Source organism: Poromitra crassiceps (genome assembly GCF_964638095.1).
Source record: "Poromitra crassiceps genome assembly, chromosome: 4".
In the NCBI taxonomy this organism is placed as follows: domain Eukaryota; kingdom Metazoa; phylum Chordata; class Actinopteri; order Beryciformes; family Melamphaidae; genus Poromitra; species Poromitra crassiceps.
The window spans coordinates 22,080,343-22,097,842 of NC_139626.1; the positions used below are offsets into that span (position 1 = coordinate 22,080,343).

Sequence of the window (17,500 nt, forward strand, 5' to 3'; positions counted from 1 at the left end):
TTAAGTCATCAACCTGCGTGTGCAGCGTTTCGATGTTTTTGCATTTTATCCACTTTCGGACTCACTGTGTTGTTTTTGTCCTCCAGTGCGCTGATGCGCTTTTCCGCATTAGAAACTCTGTTCACGGTTGCATTATTTTCTTTAGTGAGTGAGTGGATGGACTTCTGCACGTTTTCAAACTTGTTTTCAAGCTGCTCAAACCTCTGAGCGATGTCGGACTTAATCGATAGTGTTTCACGGAGTAAAAGTTTAGCCCAAGCCGTGTATCTCCAGCCTCCAGCAGGTGAGTCATTTCCTCATTCATGGCGGTGATTGCTTCGTCTTTTTCTTTCTGCTTACCTGTGTTGTGTTATGTTATGTTATGTTATGTTGTTAAAAGAGGGCAAGAGAGGAAATTAAAACAGAAGTGGATTTATAGTTAGAAAGAGTGCTAAAAAAGAGAGATTTTTTTTTTTTTTTTGGAAAAAATCCATAGATAAGCCGCACCGTTATATAAGCCGCAGGGGCCAAAAAAGGCCAAAAAACGGGAAAAAAGCCGCGGCTTATAGTCCGGAATTTACGGTAGTCGTTTAATCGTTTAACCGCCTACTCATTTATTAACCGGTTAGTATTTTACTAGTCGGTTAAAGGCTGCATCTTGTTCTTCACGTTATTGACGTTAGTGGCTCCAGCGCAACTCGGAGGAGAGATAACTATCTGAAGCTTTCTTTGTTGGAGTCCAGGTATGTTTTACAAGAAAATGCTCGTCATTGTCGACGATAACGTTATCCGACCTGGCTAACAGTGGATACTCGCTTGCTTGCTGTGTACCGGCTCAAAGTAGTAGGCTACGTTCTTTATTTTACCCCCTTCACTGTCCGCTCCAAAAACAACTCTCTTATTTTGCGCCGTGACCGCCGGAAGTGTTAAAAGGACCCGGAAGAATTTGGCCCACTGTAAGGTCTGAACATAAGGTGAATACTTTGATATAAAAACCAATAAACGGGGCAACTCCAATCTTGAACAATCTCAGCATGAGACGCCAGCTCTATTATTCTTCCGCTTCCAGCATAACCTAGCATCAAGCGCGCCCGCAACAACACACACACTTCCGTTTCCTGTCTTCAACATAAGAGCCTACAGTGCATTGGCTGTCTAGAACGTAAACATAAATTATATAGCACCTTCATAAAAATAGCTTACACAATCATGCAAGACACGCTGAAACTCCGTCCTACAACATTATTCATAATAAATGCCATGCATTGCATTGGCAAACGTATCAGAAATGTATTTCTCTTTAATTTGTTCACCTTTATTCAGTCAGTTGTTGTTACATCAATAGAATTTCAATTAACAGCTTGTACTGAATGTTTGGGCTAAAATAGCTCCTAAATACACAAAACATTTGCATTTTAAACTTTTAAACTTTTTATTTAATATGTATATTAAATTGCGAGTTTTCTTGCTTATAGACTAGTCGACTAGTCGCAAATAAAATTTGAGACTAGTCGGCGGGGAAATTAGTCGAAATTCCCATCCCTACTCGATACCACTTCACACCTACGGCATGCGACGTGACATTAACCTCAAAGTAGCAAGCCAGCGTCAAGCTCACACAGCTGTTAATGCATGCAGAGAAGCTTGGCTGTAGTGTTCACTATGACAGCCTGTTTGTTTGCATCTCTGCCTGGAGCACTTTGTGAGGAGAAATAAAAAGCTATCAGGTCAGTAATCAGCTGATAGGGCTACAGCCTGCACCGCATCGCTCGCCCATTCACTGTCTGACTCCAGGGCCGCTGGAAGTCATTTTAAGCAGGGGGTGCTGCAAGGAAGGGACTTTTTCCGAAATAAAGTTTGGATGTTATTTGGACGTTTGGATGTTTTTTTTGCCATATTTAGAGGAATATCTCATTTTAAATTAACATTAGGATTATACTGTTGTGTGTAGTATTTTCTCCTTTTCTCACTCACTTTCATGTCACCACCTTCTCTCCCTTTAGGTCGTTTTACACTACAACAGACAGCAACACAGGCAGAAACACTGAGCTTATTATTATATTTTATTATCTTATTATTATAAACCAAACATCAAAAATAGCATCTCCACCCTCTTTGCTTTGCTCATAAACCCTAAATATCGCAGTATAAAACGCATTTTAATACTTTTTTTTTTAATTTAGACTGCAATTCCAATGAAAAACAGCAGAGGGTACTCTGCAGCACCCCCCGCCCCCCCCCCCCCCCCCCTTCACGTGGCCCTGTCCATGGTCTGACTGTGTTAGCTGCAGTTAGCCACGTAGCCTGCAACACGCTAGAAAACTTTCTGTTCAACTTACAGGTTAACATTAGTTGCTCTTCTAGCAGACAACACAGTGCTGTGGAACAAGCAAAGGCTTACCAGATCGTAATACGTGTCCCGTAATCCATACTGCCTTAAAGTTTAACGTGTTAAAAGTGTATCGTTAATGTCTGTGAATTTAACAGTTTTCACAATGTCACTTCCGGTTTATTGGTTTGGCCTTCAAAATAAAAGCACGATAAAGTTAGTTTTTACAATAAACATTAAAGTAGTAATCTAACTATGAGACCCAACATAATGAACATAAGAACATGAGGAACCTCTAGTTGAATGTTTGAATGAAAATAGACCAGCAGAACTAATACAATGGAGATGCACAGATATGTGGTTTACTGTAAATGGTTGAATCATAGCATACTTCTTTATTTTTAATGGGAAACCATATTTCCTTATTTAATGGGAAACTTTTGTTTTATAAGGCATCAAGAGAAGAGACTATCAAGTATAGGCAATACCCATTATGCAAAATGTGTGTGGTCTTGTGCAAACTAAGTACTTTTGTAGATAATATATACTAAAGAAAATGACTAAAACCCATAATCTTGAAAAGTTATCTTTTAATTAACCATAAGGCGTAAAAAAAAACAGTTTGTCGACCCCTAATTAAATACTCGGTATCGGTATTCGGTATCAGCAAGTACCCAGATGTCAGTACTCGTACTCGTACTCGGTCAGCAAAAGTGGTATCGGGACATCCCTACAAATAAGTTATGTTTGAGTTTGTCCTTTGGAGGACAGTTGTACAGTGACAGTTGTAGTGTTAATAACAGCTCAGGGACTACGGATGGAAATTAGCTTACAGCTAGCACAATATATGTATTGTGCATTCTCCCTGTCAAATAAACAAAACATAATAAATAAATAAATAAATAAATACATACATACATACATACATACATACATACATACATACATACATACATACATACATACGTACGTACATAGCTTTTATTTATGTCAATGGTACATACATACATACATACATACATACATACTGTACATACATACATACATACATACTGTACATAAAGTCTCATTACCTGAAGCCTCGTTGAAGGAGACTTGCAGCAATTTTTAAGTTAATAACTAACTTCTTATATTTAGTGTAAGGAGTTTGGGAGAATATTAAATCATGACAAAGCAATGCTGATGTACCCCTAAACACATAGGAATATCATAAATTAGTTCAGATTATATGATTGTATGTATATAGTGTTTTGGTGATTCAGCATTCAACTATTTGGTTTAAGCAACTGGGCAACTGTGCATGCCCCTCTGCCTTATTATAGTAGTGAGATATTGCATTGCATATGTGTGACAAGACTGGGGGGGGCAGTCAGACTCAGTGTGTGTGTGTGTGTGTGTGTGTGTGTGTGTGTGTGTGTGTGTGTGTGTGTGTGTGTGTGTGTGTGTGCGTGTGCGTGTGCGTGTGCGTGTGCGTGTACGTGTGTGTGTGTGTGTGTGTGTGTGTGTGTGTGTGTGTGTGTGTGTGTCTGGACAATAAGCAGGGCCAAACATAATCTGTGAACAATTGTTTAATTTCCTGTGGTATTTTTGGCTGAAAGTCTCTGAATTCTACAGGGATTGCCTATGTGTTGGAAATAGCGGAGTTACAAGCTGCAGGTTTGATTCCCTCTCACAGCCAATGTATCTGCCAACATCCAAATGTCCTTGAGCAAGGTGCTACAACACACCTGCTCATTCATTGTTAGGTGCTTTAGAGAAGACTATAAGTACCTAAATGTAGATGCAGTTTTTAGAGGTTTTTTCCTCCCCGTGTCCTACAGTTCTGTTTAGACTTGACAATGATAATTTTGTTCAATTCACAAAAGCTTTGCCCTAGATCTGGCAAACTTACACAATATGTGTGTGTGTGTGTGTGTGTGTGTGTGTGTGTGTGTGTGTGTGTGTGTGTGTGTGTGTGTGTGTGTGTGTGTGTGTGTGTGTGTGTGTGTGTGTGTGTGTGCGCGTGCGTGCGTGCGTGCGCTCTCGTGTGCGTGTGCGTGTGCGTGTGTGTGTGTGTGCATGCGTGTTCGTCCGTGCATGCGTGTGTGTGTGCCCCATTCTGCAGTAACCAGGCAGTGAGGATGCTGGAGTGCAGAGAGAAGCCCACACCGGACATGTTTGGAGAACTCCTCCGCAACGCCAGCAACATGGGAGACCTGCGCAACTGCCCTGTGAGTGCGCCCGCACGTGCACGCACAGTCGCACGCACGCAACAATGCACGCACGCACACGCACACACGCGCACACACACACACACACACACACACACACACACACACACACACACACACACACACACACACACACACACACACACACACACACACACTTTCCCGCTGCAGAATTTCATATCCTCAAGAGAGATTGCAAATGAGAAGGGAGGACTGAGAGAGAGAGATCAAGAGAAAGTGAGAGCTAGCAAGAGACAAGTGAGAGAGAGAGAAAGAGAGAGAGAGCTAGACAAGAGAGAGAGAGATAGAGAGGGAGAGAGAGAGAGGTTGTCCTGGAGGGCTGTGTGTTGCGCTGCCATCATGGGAAAGTGCTGCTGGTGAGTGGCAGTGAATAGATCCAGCTTGGCCCCACACACCCACCCCTCTCTGCCAAAGTGTCCACACAAAGAGCCTCCTCTCTGGGCATAGCCAAGCAGCTGCCCTTCTCCATCCCCTGCTGCTACCCTGCTATACACACCATTAGCTTATGCATGCATGGTGCAAACGCTGACAGTGTGTGTGTGTGTGTGTGTGTGTGTGTGTGTGTGTGTGTGTGTGTGTGTGTGTGTGTGCCCTGTGCACTGTCCTGCAGGAGACACACACGACACAACCCGCCTCTGTTTATCTTTCATCACTTCCAGAGGCGATCTTTTGTTAATGCCTCCTCGGGCATTGCTAAAACAAAGCGATGGTATTTAGATTTGCTGGAAGGTGCTAGATTGAAGATAGGTGGGAAGTTTGCTTGATGCCAGGGAACGGGATGGCAGGGGAGGCAGTGTCATTTTCTACCAACTAAGATCTTTTTCTGGGTCGATAGCAGCTTAATGATTAGGCTAGTTGTGTCACAGTACAGTAGCCCACATCATCCCCTGTGTTGATATAAGCAGCAGTATAGGTTGAGGCCAGGTCTCGTCATAGACGCTGGTTTAGCTGGCTAAGCCTGGCTGGGGGCGTGGTCAGGGTGGGGTAAAAACCCCCGTTCTATCCATTCAGCAAAGTTAGAATTTAGCTGATAGCCCAACCCAGGCAGACATGATCGGGGATTTAACCACCGCAGTAAACGCACATCTGAACAGACGTCTTGTGTTCTGCTCTAGAACCCCCAAACATGTAGTTTAGAGCCGCAGCACCGTCTTTTGGTGAGTCAGCCCATGATATATATGGGCGGTTTTACCCCACTCGCGCGTCAGCCGTTTAACATTTTGTGGGCCTTCCCAGACATGCGGACTGTCTCTATTGTCCCTTCAGCTCTGTGCTGTGAGAGACAGAAGGCAGTATTCACAAACATTTTCCTAAAGTTGACTCTAAAGAATGGCACCATCAGCATTTTCAAACCTATCCTTTGACCAAAAGCCCAGTTATGCAACTCACGCTCCTTAGGAAATGTCTGCATAGCCACAGCCCAAAAAAAAGTCCATGCATATAAAGTAGCAATTCTCAGCTCAGAAGGCATTGATCAATGTTGTATTACGATGAAAATATTATTGATGACCAAATGTGTCTGTTTGCACATGTGATGCTGTTGAAGCCTGTTCTAAGCGGTGAGGCTAGGCTAGCTGAGGCTGCTCGTCACATCGCAGTGTCATAAGCTAACAGATATCTGTCTCTCTCTCTCTTGTTCTCTCTCTCTCTCTCTCTCTCTCTCTGCTGGCTGTTTGGCTGTGTCTAAGCTAACAAGCCTGTCTCTCTCTGTGCTGGCTGTTTGGCGGTGTCTAAGCTAACATAGCCTGTCTCTCTGTGCTGGCTGTTTGGCTGTGTCTAACCTCAGATAGCCTGTCGCTCTCTCTCTGTGCTGGCTGTTTGGCTGTGTCTAAGCTAACATATAGCCTCTCTCTCTCTCTGTGCTGGCTGTTTGGCTGTGTCTAAGCTAACATATAGCCTCTCTCTCTCTCTCTCTCTCTCTCTCTCTCTCTCTCTCTCTCTCTCTCTCTCTGTGCTGGCTGTTTGGCTGTGTCGAAGCTAACAGATAGCCTGTCGCTTTCTCTGTGCTGGCTGTTTGGCTGTGTCTAAGCTATCATATAGCCTGTCTCTCTCTGTGCTGGCTGTTTGGCTGTGTCTAAGCTAACATATAGCCTCTCTCTCTCTCTGTGCTGGCTGTTTGGCTGTGTCTAAGCTAACATATAGCCTCTCTCTCTCTCTGTGCTGGCTGTTTGGCTGTGTCTAAGCTAACATATAGCCTCTCTCTCTCTCTCTGTGCTGGCTGTTTGGCTGTGTCTAAGCTATCATATAGCCTGTCTCTCTCTGTGCTGGCTGTTTGGCTGTGTCTAAGCTAACATATAGCCTGTCTCTCTCTGTGCTGGCTGTTTGGCTGTGTCTAAGCTAACATATAGCCTCTCTCTCTCTCTGTGCTGGCTGTTTGGCTGTGTCTAAGCTAACATATAGCCTCTCTCTCTCTCTCTGTGCTGGCTGTTTGGCTGTGTCTAAGCTAACAGATAGCCTCTCTCTCTCTGTGCTGGCTGTATGTCTCTCTCTCTGTGCTGGCTGTTTGGCCGTGTCTAAGCTAACAGATAGCCTCTCTCTCTCTCTCTGTGCTGGCTCTATGTCTCTCTCTCTGTGCTGGCTGTTTGGCTGTGTTGAAGCTAACAGATAGCCTCTCTCTCTCTCTCTCTCTCTCTCTCTCTCTCTCTCTCTGTGCTGGCTGTATGTCTCTCTCTCTGTGCTGGCTGTTTGGCCGTGTCTAAGCTAACAGATAGCCTCTCTCTCTCTCTCTCTCTCTCTCTCTCTCTCTCTCTCTCTGTGCTGGCTGTATGTCTCTCTCTCTGTGCTGGCTGTATGTCTCTCTCTCTGTGCTGGCTGTTTGGCTGTGTCTGTGTCCCTTTCAGAGGACTGAGAAGCAGGCCTGGCAAAATACCTTCCTGCCATCTCATGCCAGTGCCAGACAGCTCGTCGCCCACAAAGGAAGAATTTGTGCTTGCGTGCGCGCGCGTGTGTGTGTGTGTGTGTGTGTGTGTGCGCGCGCACGCGCGTGTGTGTGTGTGTGTTATGTTGGATTGTATGCTGGCAAAGTGTCTGGTTGCCAGGGTGTTCTCAGGCTGTTTCCGTGCCCGCTCTGCCAGCCCTGTGTGCATGTGTGTGTGTGTGTGTGTGTGTGTCTGTGTCTGTGTGTGTGTCTGTCTGTGTGTGTGTGTGTGTGTGTGTGTGTGTGTGTGTGTGTGTGTGTGTGTGTGTGTGTGTGTGTGTGTGTGTGTGTGTGTGAGCACCAGCTCTGTGGTGGGTCATGACTCAAAGGAAGGATTCAGAACACACGGTTCTGAACTCAGCAGAAGGCCCAAGGGACAAATACAACTCAGCACACAGGCTTCTTCCTCTGCCCTCTCTCTCTCTCTTCCTCTCCCTCTCTCCCTCCCTCTCTTTCTCTCTCTCTCTATCCTCCGTCTCTTTCAATCCTTTCATCATAAAGGGATGGTTTCAGCGACATGCAGCAATGTCACACACTGTGCCTCATAACACAGGATGAAAAAACCTGTTTGATCACGTCTGCATCCCCCTCCCCCCCCCACCCCTCCCCCCTCAGAGTAACTGCGGGGAGGTGCTGCGTATCCGCCGGGTGCTGATGAACTCGCCAGAGATCGTCTCCATCGGCCTCGTGTGGGACTCTGACCACTCCGACCTGGCAGAGGACGTCATCCACAGCCTGGGGACCTGTCTGCGTCTGGGGGATGTAAGCGGCACAAGCACACACGCACACATACACGGGCGCATGCACACACACACATACACACACGCACATGCACGCACACGCATGCACACGCAGGCACGCTGCACACACACACACACACACACGCCCATGCACGCACACGCATGTACACGCAGGCACACTGCACACACACACACACACACACACACACACCCATGCACGCACACGCATGTACACGCAGGCACACTGCACACACACACACACACACACACACACACACACACACATGCACGCACACGCATGCACACACAGGCACGCTGCACACACACACACACACACACACACACACACGCACACACACACACACGCACACACGCACACGCATGCACACGCAGGCACACACACATGAGGGCATGAGCATGCCCGCCCAAACACAAGCCCAAGACACAAGCACACACAGACACCGGTATATCATAACATATATATATATTTATGATATATACTATATGCTTTACAGAAGCACACATACCTACACACACACACACACACACACACACACACACACACACACACGCACGCACACACACACACAGCAGTGTTCAAAAATACCCCTTTGCCTACTCAGACCACGTTATAGCGTAGACGCAGGTATTCTGTGCTCTTCTCTCTGTGTTATTAGTAGCCTGGACTGGTTCACTTTGGTACAAAGTGTTCAACCAAGTGGAAACGAGTGTGTGTGTGTGTGTGTGTGTGTGTGTGTGTGTGTGTGTGTGTGTGTGTGCGTGCGTGCGTGCGTGCGTGCGTGCGTGCGTGCGTGCGTGCGTGCGTGCGTGCGTGCGTGCGTGTGACTGTGTGTGTGTTAGGGCATTCACGACTAGTGAATTTTACTAGTCGACTAGTCGTCCCTAAGGGTAGTCGACTAGTCGAGTAGTCTGAGTTTTTTTCTCCCCCCAATAACAACGCTCAACTCACGTCAAAAGGTCTCAAATACAACCAGGCAGCAGGGCTATTGAGATGCAGGCATAACTAGCTAATGTAGTAGACCTTTTCTGACCAAGCTTGATTCCTAAAGCATTTGGCAATAAATTAATATAAAACAGCATGGCTGATGGCTGTTTTCTCTAACATTATACTTATACTACTTATAATCCAGATAGGCCGAGGCTTCACACGCTAACGTTTCATGTTTTTCCACTTTTAATTTGAAGTCGAAAAAGGGAAATGGTACGTGTGAAATGATAGAATTGACAGACCGTCAATTCAATTTACTATCACACCATTTCCCTTTTCGGCCTTCAAATTAAAAGTGTGAAACCCAGCTAAAAAAACTGCACATTATTCACAAACAAATGGGTAACGTTACTTAAGTAATGACAGCTAGTCATTTAATAAAGCATGGTTAAAACGAACTCCACTTACACGTCTGCCATGCTGCTATCCTGCTGGCTGTGTAGTCCTGCTTTGGGGCGCGAGGAGAGGTTTTCCGAAATTAACGTTAGTTAGCAACCTAGCCTGGGCCGCTGTCCCATACTCCTACATCCGGTAGGATGCTTCCTAGTATCCATCAAAAGTGACTTTCCTGACACCGTACAAACAACTGGCTGCACTAAAATGAAGTAATGGTTTATGCTATTGAGTATTACTAAAATAAAAACGAAAAGAAAGTCATGTGATTGTGAGGTTTGTTATTGTTGCACTCGTTCTTCTTCGTCAATTGGAAGGGTCGCAAATGTTCGCAAGGTACCCACAGCGCGGCAGCGCCCCCCAGTGGCATATCTGCTGTACTGCATTATTAACACTGCACTGTGGAAAGAGGGAAAACCAAGAATGACGACTAGTCGACTACTGAGCACAGTGTCGACTAGTGGTTTTACTAGTCGACTAGTCGGTGAATGCCCTAGTGTGTGTGGGTGTGTGTGTGTGTGTGTGTGTGTGTGTGTGTGTGTGTTTTAAGCGGTGCAGCCGTGACATGGGTGTACGCCGTTTGTAGCACGAGATGCGCTGCCTGCGCCGAGGGGGTTGCCGCAGCTGGGCGTCTTATCGGCGCAGCTCGGCGTAGGGGGCGTGCAGCTCCTTGTTGTGAGGAATGAGAAAATGCCATTTCCTCATTTAACAGTGCTTGTCCCTCATCTAGCAAAGCCTTCTGCACGCTCAACGGAATGAGTTTTGAAATGGAGGGACAATAAAATGTCCCCCCACCGACATGATTGCAAGTTCTTGGTAAACGACACGATAACGTTTTGGACGTGTACCGCAGCCAACGCGCCTAGTTAACGTTCGAGTATGCACAGTCTCGCTGTCGCCGCTAGTCGGCGGCAAGGCTCCAAGTCGAGGGTGCGCAGAACCCTGTCAGCGCCTTAAGCCCCTCGCCTCGGATACGCAAGTGAGAGAGAAAATACAGTTCGGTGGTCGAGTGAGGTCGAGAGTGCATGGAGAGAGAGAGTGGCGACTAAAGCTGCCGCAACCGTCAACGCGGCCTTATTATGGATACCACTGGAGTTTTGGGCAGAACATGTCCTACGCCCGCCTACACAACCACCATCTGACAAAATATTGGAAACACATTTTATTTTATTTGGACTCTTAGAACCGGGAATCTCCTCTCCATTATGAAACGGTCAGGAAGTGCACTACTGTTAAAGTGGATGAGAAGAGTTGATGTGATTGGCCATGACTGATGCCAGTCCCTCCCACACCTACTGATGATGATGTATTATTATTCTATTATAGAGAGGCAAAGTGACTGCATACTTCCTGCTTCAGCACTGTACCAGAGATTTTCATCTGCCATTTATTTTCCCATAGACATTTCGTAAAATGCTTATAAAAATAGTTTTACTTGTTCAAACCAAACGGTTCAGGTATATCTAGAAACAGGAGAGACCACATAACATTTCACTCAGTCCAAAAACGTAAAAAAAAAAAAAAAAGCAGATTTAAAGAAAATATGTTTTCAATTTTGTTTTTTTAGGTTTTGGTCCGAGTGAAATCTTCTAGGGTCTATCCCCATTCTAAATATAGCTGAACCGTTTGGTTTGACAAAGTAAAACTATTTTTGTAAGCATTTTACGAAATGTCTATGGGAAAATAAATGGCGGATAAAAATCTCTGGTACTGTACAGTGCTGAAGCAGGAAGTAGGCGGTCACTCAGCCTCTCTATATATCCAAACCCCTTATACAAGTGCACCGCTGATGCGCATCTGCTGCGCCAGTGGTGCTTAATTCACAAAAAATAGGGCCCTACAGGACACACACAAGAATGCATGTCCAGACACACACACACACAGACACACACACACACACACACACACACACTGGAAACCACACATCAGACAGACGTCACGTTCCATCCACAGACTCTGCTTCTGCTAGTGTCAGTTAAAGCTTAGGCTACAATCCCCCTGTCACATGTCTGTCACAGATTTCACAGCGCACGCACACACACACACACACACACACACACACACACACACACACACACACACACACACACACACACACACACACACACACACACATTCTGATACGCTCTCACACACCACTGACTCATGTTGGTGCATTTTAATGCCTGCTGTAACCCGTCTCTGAAATGATATCTATGAATAATGGATCACTGAGTATGAATATGTGTTATATTCAATCATGTTTTCCTTCTATCTTCCATCTTCATGCCCCGCTGTTCCGTCTCTCATGTTCAGCCCGCTGTCGTTAGATGATGCTGAGAGAGTGTCCCTCTCTCTCTCTCTCTCTCTCTCTCTCTCTCTCTCTCTCTCTCTCTCTCTGTGTCTCTCTCTCTCACCTTATGTCCTTCTCTATCTCCTTTCTCTCTTTCCCCCTGTTCTGCTCTGCTGTTACTCTCTTTCACTCTGTTACTCTATTACTTAGATTGGATTGGATTAAATTAGATCCCATTGCTGCAGCAAATAAAATCATGATACATCCAAATGAGAACAGGATATAAATAAGAATATAGCAAAATGAGGTTATATAAACATACTTAAACTGGCAACTCACTCAGGCACATTGCAGTGAGTAATGTGTTACTGAAGTATGGAGTCCAGCGCTCACAGCAGCGGTACTAGCCTCAGCAGCAGAACTGACTGAGACGTAAGGTCAATGTGAGATTTGTGCATGGTTTGTGCATTAAGAGGAGGCAAATCATAACATTTCTTATAAAAAGCAGTGGCCTATCAGTGCATGCGCAGTAAGTGGCAATGAGAGGAACATGAGCGTATGAGAAAGGACAGTGAAGGATTACACAGCATATACTGGGGGGTGCAAAAATGTGCTTGCATTCACATTCACTCCCACTGTCTCTTTCTCACTTTGCCTCGCCTCCCCTTCCTCTCTCCCCCCCCCCCCTCTCTCTCTCTCTCTTCCTCACTGTCTCCTCCCCCTCCCTCCCTCCCTCCCTCCCTCTCTCTCTCCCCTCCCTCCCTCTCTCTAGTTGTTCTACCGTGTGACGGAGGAGAGGGCTCGCCAGGCGGAGCTCTACTTGGTGGGCATGGTGTGCTACTACGGCAAGCACTACTCCACCTTCTTCTTCCAGACCAAGATACGCAAGTGGATGTACTTCGACGACGCCCACGTCAAAGAGGTGAGCCTCAGTTTGGACGCTGCATCCTGTTTAGGGGAGAGGGGGGGGGGGGGGGGGTGTATGTGCGTAGGCATCTTTTTTGCTGCTCGTCCCTACGGGAGCAGGGACGTTGTTAGGAGCTCCTGTACATGCTTTATTTGTAGCAGCAATAACTTGGGGTGGATGATGTGTTTATGGTTCTGATCCCAGTGCATGTTATGGTTCTGATGGTTCTGATCCCAGTGCAGGTACAGTGGGTTCTGATGCAGGCTGCAGTGCTACAACTGCTCTTACCTCATCATACTGTGTGTTTAAAGCAAGACTTGTGTTTTGGGATGCTTAAAGGGGTGTCACATTTCTTGCTCTGCAGAATAGATTGAGGGAACTGCCATGGCTTGTTTGCTGTAGGAAAGTGTCATACTGTCATATTTATTGAACCTGAACTCTATATGTCCTTGATCATTCTGTCAGTCACTGCACAGTGAGGATCAGCTGAGATTATGCTAAGTGAGATAATATGATATTGATAATGATATACAGCAGCACGGGGTTGTTCTTCTGTTGACCTCTACTTTTGGTGGAATATGTGTAATGTTATATCTTAAGAGGGATTGCTTTACTTACTGTAGTGTGCTGTGTGCGCGGGTGTGTGTGTGTGTGTGTGTGTGTGTGTGTGTGTGTGTGTGTGTGTGATGCGTTTGTGGCTGTGTGCATTTGTGTGTCCCCCAACCCCCACCCCCCTCGCTGCACCCTCCAGATCGGCCCCAAGTGGAAGGACGTGGTGTCCCGCTGTATCAAGGGCCACTACCAGCCCCTGCTGCTGCTCTACGCTGACCCCCGCGGGACGCCGGTGGTATCGCAGGAGAGCTCCAACCCCTGCTCGGGCTCCAACCCGCAGCTGGATCTCCAGCACTGCAGCAAGGCCGGCTACGACAGCGAGGACTCCGGTACAGCAAAGATAACACAGCGTACACCCCATAAGATCAGATTACTTTGTGTTTATCGTCCGGCGGCGCACAAGGTTACGGCTTCAGAGCCCCGACCTTCTAACCTCCTAATCCAACTTGTGTTTTCATATGCTGCAGAGCCTGGACTCAGAGCCTGGACTCAGAGCCTGGACTCAGAGCCTGGACTCAGCCTGGACTCAGAGCCTGGACTCAGAGCCTGGACTCAGAGCCTGGACTCAGAGCCTGGACTCAGCCTGGACTCAGAGCCTGGACTCAGAGCCTGGACTCAGAGCCTGGACTCAGAGCCTGGACTCAGAGCCTGGACTCAGAGCCTGGTCTCAGAGCCTGGACTCAGAGCCTGGACTCAGAGCCTGGACTCAGAGCCTGGTCTCAGAGCCTGGACTCAGAGCCTGGACTCAGAGCCTGGACTCAGCCTGGACTCTCTCTGGACTCAGCATTCTCTCTTTGTCACCCCCTCTGTCAGGGCGGGAGCCGTCCATCTCCAGCGACACTCGCACCGACTCGTCGACGGACAGCTCGAGCCACCGCGCCTCTCGCAGCCGCTCCCTGCACCAGTCCACGGGCAGCCACCTCTCCAGCGAATCGCAGACCACGGTGGTCTGTAACCACGACATCGGCACCCCCCCGCACGGCGCCACCGCCCGAGGTAATGAATCGCAGCACACGGTGGTCTGTAACCACGACATCAGGCAGCCCCCCGCACGACTTCTGACCAACAAGGCAGTTCCTTTAGTAGCGATGGGATGATATGATTATCCCAGCATATGATTTGAGATGTGATGTTGAGACTGACTGTGCAGGATTATGTTTAGATCTGAGCCTCAAATCTTTCTATCAATGGCATTGGCTTGCCAGAATGTAAACTATTTAAAAATGTCAGTACAAAAAATATAATTTGGATAGAGAGCTTATGGAATTGTGATGTGCAAGCTGTTATATTGGATTTCAATATATGATTCCATCGCTAACCTTCAGTGGTTCTCATAGTGGGGTCTGGGGACCCCCAGGGGTCTTTGTGGGGGTTCTGGGGGGTCCCTAGCAAAAAGGGGAATAATTTATTTTCACTATAATTCCATCCATAAGTAACACAATGACAGAATGCATTACTATTTTTGTCATGGGTTTCATACACTTTCTGTAATGAAACATCTAAAAGCAAACATCTTATCAGATGGGTGAACCTGGGACAAAATCTAATCAAATGGGGTCTGTGGTCTAATTTGTCTCAGTTTAGGGGTCCATGACATGAAAAACTCTGAGAACCACTCATTTAGGGATTGATATATTGATTTCAAATGAAACAAACAAACTATCAAACAACTATCATCGCATACTACTCATTTTGTAAAACATGAACTCTGACGAGAGGAGGCACTACTGCAGTGACCAGGACACATACCCTCAGTCTGGCTTCCCACCCGCAGCCAATCGTGCCTGTATGGACGCCCAACCAACCCGGAGGTAACACGGGGGAGCGAACCTGCTACCCTCATGTTGGTAGGCAGGGAATCTACCGCTACACTACCCGGGCGCCCAGTACATCTGTGTTTCAAAGACCTGATGATGCACAACCACAGAAAACCTCCGCCATGACATCTTGACAACTTCAAGCAAGTTCAAATGTGTGAACACTTCCAATCATCGCCTTTAACCGTCGAGGCTTAATCCGTTGTGACGTGAATGCAGCATAAGTGAATGTAGCTTTGTGCAGGGAGCTGGGAGCTCAAAGCAAGTGCTACAGTACAGTACAGTACATGTCGCGGGTACAAGAAGCAGCAAATAAAGATCACTTCTTAAGTTTGAGTGCAAGTTAAGGCCCTGCCCTTCTGTCGTCGTCCGCCTTTGTTCTTCAGTACTGCAGACTCTTCAGGTTGGGTGCCTCGTTAGCGGTGACTCTCATATTTACTTGCACTGCTGCCTGCATAATTGCCCCCTGTGAGATAAATAAAATGTTATTGGATTTCATCTCTCTCTCTCTCTCTCTCTCTCTCTCTCTCTCTCTCTCTCTCTGTCTCTCTCTCTCTCTCTCTCTCTCTGTCTCTCTCTCTCTCTCTCTCTCTCTCTCTCTCATTCAGAGTCAGCAGTGGAGGGTCCTCCCCGCCCGCCCTCTCCTCCTCTGCAGGAGTACAAGGAGACGGCGGTGTTCCTCCTCTCGTCCCGCCGGCCACTGACCTCCTCCTCCTCATCATCTCGTCCCCTCTCCTCCTCCTCTTCCTCGGGGGTGGGGGGCTGCGAGGGAGGGACCGGGCCCCCCCACTGGGAGGATGAAAGCACCAGCAGCGAGAGCAAGTCCAGGTCCGGTCCAGGTTTTGCTGTGTTCCTGTTATTGATATCGACTTTTACATATTTGGCCATCTCTTTTATAAATTTTTTGGCCTTCGATGCAGGCTTTAGCTGTACCCTGCAAGTGCCCAGATGACCTGTATGTATCTATAGTCAGCATTTTCCTGATGATATCTGTCTAGCAAAACATATTCATTTCACACAACCACACAGCACATTTGCTGCTGCACTAGAGATGTCCCATTTAGTCTAACACACTTGTAGTTTATTGAGTTTAAGCCTATTGTACCGAGGGACCAGGGCAATGCACTGTTTTGCACTGCAGTGTTTGATTCCTGTAATCCTGTAATTCCCTTCTCTCCTCTGACCATCCATCCAACCAACCATCCATCTGTCCGTCCGTCCATCCTTCCTGCCCTCCTCTGTAGTTCTTCTGGAGGGCGCTACAGGCCAGCCTGGAGACCCAGGAGAGAGGCCCTGAACATCGACAGCATCTTCACCCGGCACAGAGGCTCCCCGCTGGGCTACAGCACCCTGCCCGGTCCCCCTCTCCATCTGGAGCCCCAGGACCCCCTCTTCCTCTCGGCGGGACCCACTCTCCCCGTGCAGCAGGGGCTGCCGGAGGGGGCGGGGGATGCGGAGCCGGAGCCGGGGCCCGGGCCGCTGGGCGGCGGCAGGACAGTGGGACTCCCCGCCCCCCCGCCTCTGAGAGGGGCGGAGCATCAGCCGCGGCTCATTCAGAGGATGGAGAGCGGCTACGAGAGCAGCGAGAGGAACAGCAGCAGCCCTGACAGGTAGATGACACACACACACACACACACACACACACACACACACACACCCTGTGTTAGATTATGTTTCTGGTGTTTGGGGTGTTAAACGATTTTTGTTAAGCGACCGTGTCCAGTTAGTGGAGAAATGGGGTGTCAGATGTGTGGTCAGATGGAAAGCCAACATGGTGAACCTCTGGAACAGACTGCTGGACCTACCATCCAATAGGGTTGCTAGTCAGATTTTCTTCTGGGACTTGTCTGTTGAAGGGGAGTGGGTCTCAGATATGTCAGACCTGTTTCAGGAGTGTGGTTTTGGAGAATATTACTCTCAAAGAATGTGTATAAATGTAGAGTCGTTTAAATCTCAGATCCGTGCTAACTGGTTACAGTCTTGGACTGAAGATATTTGGCAGAAGCCAAAATTAAGAACTTATTGTTTATTTAAAAATGAATTTAAATGTGAAAAATATGTTATGTTTAATTTACCTAAAAGCAAGAGGTCCTTATGTGCTCAGTTACGATGTGGTATCCTGCCTTTACATATTGAAACAGGCAGATACAGAGGGACGGTGGAGGAGGATAGGATTTGTGAATATTGTGAGTTGAAGGAAGTGGAGAATGAATTTCATTTTATTTTGTATTGCCCATTGTATCATGACTTACGAGAGATACTATTTAAAAAAGTTCACTCCCCTGAGCTAAACT

The 17,500-nt window shown here is 47.1% G+C and overlaps 1 protein-coding gene across 1 annotated transcript in view; it reads left to right on the top strand.

Moving 5' to 3' along the window:
• usp54b (ubiquitin specific peptidase 54b) overlaps positions 1-17,500 on the top strand; it is a gene marked incomplete at both ends in the record, with an annotated part of 78,564 nt that overhangs the window by 39,089 nt on the left and 21,975 nt on the right. Inside the window, 7 exons of the mRNA XM_083635819.1 lie at positions 4,413-4,518; positions 8,072-8,218; positions 12,643-12,792; positions 13,529-13,718; positions 14,203-14,471; positions 15,934-16,034; positions 16,451-16,816. Coding sequence (XP_083491945.1) covers positions 4,413-4,518; positions 8,072-8,218; positions 12,643-12,792; positions 13,529-13,718; positions 14,203-14,471; positions 15,934-16,034; positions 16,451-16,816 — 1,329 coding nt within the window. The remainder of the gene's footprint in view (positions 1-4,412; positions 4,519-8,071; positions 8,219-12,642; positions 12,793-13,528; positions 13,719-14,202; positions 14,472-15,933; positions 16,035-16,450; positions 16,817-17,500) is intronic.